Raw genomic sequence first — 3,754 nt, 5'->3', positions numbered from 1 at the left:
AACTAGAAGCCCGTGAATATAGAAAGAAATTTTGATTTTCTTTCGTATGCTATGAGTTACCATATTTTTTCTGTTAAAAACATTATTCGTTCAATTCAGCACTATGTGTATGCTGGCCTTAAGCTGTCAAATCGCTACAATTGAGCTAACCCGATAAGTTCTATTTGCTGTCAAAAAACGGTGTAAAAAGGTTCCTGACTATAGTGTTTCCAAATATGATAATTAAAGTATATTTTAATCGCTGGTAAATCATTATTTTGTGTTTTTTTGGTTTGTGGGCTGGATGCTTCAGCACAAGCCTTTTCGCCCTAGACGGCTCAATTGGTAGTTTTTTGTGTGGTAAATGGAATCCCTCTTGTAGCGATTGCCTTCGTCGAGCTTACAATTAACAAACAGAACCGCTTCAGGTGAATTATAAACCAAGTGGCAAAATGTCGGTGTCCCACGGAAATAACTACGATTACCATCGGACGACGTTCGATGGCGAGCGAAATGAACGCTGCGTCTGTTGCGTTCGCACGATGAAATGGTTCCCCGTGTTGTTCATAGTTTCCGTTATTGGATGGTCGTACTATGCCTTTGTGATACAGCTTTCGTTCTGTGAGTAATGATCGCCGTCGAGCGATCGAACAATGTTTATGCTCCAATGATCAAGAAATGAACCGTCTAACGTTACGCTTTCTTCCGCTGCCCACAGTCACCGTTTCTAGCATCGTGCAAAGAATACTGTTTCTTCTCTTCTACCATGTTGCGCTGGTGATGTTCCTATGGTCATATTACCAAACTGTATTCACAGATATTGGTCGAGTTCCCTCCCGAGTAAGTGGCTTAATCCTGCGATGTTATTTTCGTGGGTTCCCGTTTGAATCATCATTGTTACATCTCGTTGCAAAACTTGCCTGCAATACTCGGATGAGTGTGATAAGATAACAGAGTTTTTTGTTGTTCTCTTCCTATACAACTCCTAGTTTCGAGTACCACGAACCGAACTGGATCGAATAGTACGCGCCAGTAATGAAGACGAACAGAAACACATTCTGGAAACGTTCGCAAAGGAGCTCCCTGTAGTAACGCGTACGTTAAATGCTACCGTGCGTTTCTGCGACAAATGTCGGCTCATCAAGCCGGACCGAGCGCACCACTGCAGTGTATGCGGTGTTTGTGTGCTCAAACTTGATCACCACTGCCCATGGGTAAACAACTGCATCAACTTCACCAACTACAAGTATTTCATACTTTTCCTGGGCTATGCACTACTCTACTGTTTGTACGTGGCGTTCAGCACCATACCCTTCATGGAGCTTATATGGACGGTTAGTAAACGCATTTGCAGTAGATAATGCAGTTTTCTTTGGCGCGATCTTATGTATAATTCTCTTTTAGGGAAAAATCGACGGGCGGTTTCACATTTTGTTCCTCTTTTTCGTCTCCATCATGTTCGCTATTAGTTTGGTGAGCCTTTTCGGATACCACTGTTACTTGGTGCTGCTGAATAGAACAACTTTGGGTAAGGTTACTCAAAGACATTCTATGTCTAGGACTTTACAGTTTTATTAATCGCAATTTGTTTCATTTTAGAATCATTTCGCACTCCAATCTTCCGATACGGAGGTCCTGATAAAAACGGTTTCAGTTTAGGAAAACTGAACAACTTTCAGGAAGTGTTCGGTGACGATTGGCGATTGTGGTTTCTTCCGGTGTATACCAGGTAAGCTTACCCCAATGTTTTATTTTTTATTATTATCTAATTTAATCCGTTTTTGCGTGTTACTGTGGTTTAGTCTTTTTTATTTTGGGTTAGCAACAGAGCATGTTCTGTTGTTTAAATATGTTTATAATTGATTTTTTATTCGGCACTAAAAAAGCGTGACAATGTAACTAAGTAGGAGTCGTACTAATTTGAGTGTTAGTTCAAAACCATTCATATCGACGGTGGTGGAGGCGATAAGCAATTAACATTTCAAAACAATCGCCACTGGTTTATCTTGGTTACTGTATTTTACATTTGTTTTGCAAGATGCATTTTTGTAAATACCGAAAAAACGTTGGTTTGAATGTTTTCCCTCAAAAATCGGATTGGATGCAAGTTGGTTGTGGAATATGATAAACATACTAGCGTGACTAATATACAGTTTCTTCGAACGGATGTTACCGTTTCTTTACAATTACGACTGTTTCGTGCATAAAGCCTCAAACCCTTGATTTATCCTTGTAATATAATCTTTTTCTGGGCTTTGCTTCGATCCATCCTTATGCATGTTCCTCTATTACTGGCTGAATGATGGAAATATTACTTTTCAAAAGCAGGATGTTCTTTTTCCATTGGCATTTTGTTTTCGTTTTATTGCAACACTTCCGTCGTTCTATTTTCTTCCTTAATCTTTTATGTAACTATCGCTCCTTACTATCCTATACCTCAAAAAACGCAAGACCACACCTAAAACTCAACCACTTGACGAATGTCTCTCTTTGCCTTTTCGTTCATTTGTAGCCTTGGGGATGGGATGTTATTTCCCACCCAGTCGCACCATTTAGCATCGAATTCGCCGCATGAAGTTGGGTCGCCGGTAGCGCCACTGACCGCCACCACCGGCGGCAATCCTTGTAGTAACGGAGCGGTTGCAAATGGCACCGTTGCGCTAGACCCAGTCCCTCAAACTGTCGTTCTAGAACACCTCGACGAAACGAAGGACAGCGTGGGGCACCGTTACCAGGGTCAGCAACCAAATGTGGCTATGCCTCTCTGCGCGAATGGCTTGCCGCGACCGGAAACCAAAGAGAATTTCGTTTCCACTCATCCCCTCTAGTAGTTGATTTAGTTGCTGGTAGAACTGTAGCGTTACACGTGAAATTGGAACCATGTAGATTTCACAAAATTGGGTGTATGAGTTACACTCTTAAACCCGTAATTAGCTAGCGTCGCCTTACTCTGACGGCCTTAACGTGGGCGTAAAGTGGTGGATGATAATCTGAAAATGGAGAGCGTATTTAATGGACAACAATCCATTCTTTGTTAGTGTATGCCCGCAAGTGCAGTAATTAATATTGATTATGCGTTAAGCATCGGTTTGCTACCATTTTTTGGCGAATCGCAACCCTGTGTCGGCAGTTCGTTTATGAATTCAAGATTTCTTTTTAAAGCCAGCGAAATTAATACATAAGGTACAAACAACACAATTGATTGACAATGACAGTGGACTGAAACAAAATGGGATTAGCAGAAACACTTTATTAATTACGTGCTAATAATAGTATTATCGTCCTTCTTGATTGGATCAGTAATTGTGAAAAGGAAAAGCTGTTTGCGAACGCTTTCGAATGACTTAACTCAAATCATACAAAAGTATTTGATATACAATAAACGATGAACGGCAAATAAACGTAACAAACTTAAGAACTCAATAAAAGTCTCCCTTTCCAGAGTCATTTATTTATTTTTACACCGCGTTATTTTATGTTTACGATTCATTCATGAGTAATAGAGGCAAGCAACATCTCAAACGTGATGTTTAATGGCACATAGGTCCATTGTGCTGCATGCAAAGCAATTTTGATTGCATTATATTTTCTTACGATCTCATTACGTAGTGCAGAGTACTTATGTAAAATACCGAATTAGCGAATGTCGCACATATAAATGAAACATTTCATTTCTTTTCCAGCATGGGTGATGGGGTAGTGTATCCTATGCGTTGTTACGATGAGGATGCGGAAGCCCTTCTTGGAGGAGAGCAACAGGCTGACCGTCCCGGAG

The 3,754-nt window shown here is 40.6% G+C and overlaps 1 protein-coding gene across 1 annotated transcript; it reads left to right on the top strand.

Annotated features, from left to right (window-relative positions):
- The first annotated feature begins 431 nt into the window (after nt 1-431).
- LOC128723016 (palmitoyltransferase ZDHHC20-B-like) lies at nt 432-3,376 on the top strand. Its single transcript, XM_053816717.1, has 6 exons — nt 432-600; nt 698-819; nt 969-1,313; nt 1,384-1,507; nt 1,579-1,708; nt 2,492-3,376. Exons 1-6 carry the CDS (start codon nt 432-434, stop codon nt 2,805-2,807), a joined length of 1,206 nt encoding a protein of 401 aa, XP_053672692.1. The 3' UTR covers nt 2,808-3,376.
- Nucleotides 3,377-3,754: the final 378 nt, after the last annotated feature.

This window comes from Anopheles nili, chromosome 3 (assembly GCF_943737925.1).
Source record: "Anopheles nili chromosome 3, idAnoNiliSN_F5_01, whole genome shotgun sequence".
In the NCBI taxonomy this organism is placed as follows: Eukaryota; Metazoa; Arthropoda; class Insecta; order Diptera; family Culicidae; genus Anopheles; species Anopheles nili.
The sequence above is the reverse complement of the archived record's forward strand: the minus strand, read 5'-3'. Positions and strand labels throughout refer to the sequence as shown.

Bases quoted from the DNA above. Each gene is read 5' to 3' on its own strand.
- LOC128723016 (XM_053816717.1), top strand. From the start codon at position 432: ATGTCGGTGTCCCACGGAAATAACTACGATTACCATCGGACGACGTTC. The intron at 1,314-1,383 runs GTTAGTAAACGC...ATTCTCTTTTAG, and splicing joins TCATGGAGCTTATATGGACG to GGAAAAATCGACGGGCGGTT. The intron at 1,709-2,491 runs GTAAGCTTACCC...GTTCATTTGTAG, and splicing joins TTTCTTCCGGTGTATACCAG to CCTTGGGGATGGGATGTTAT.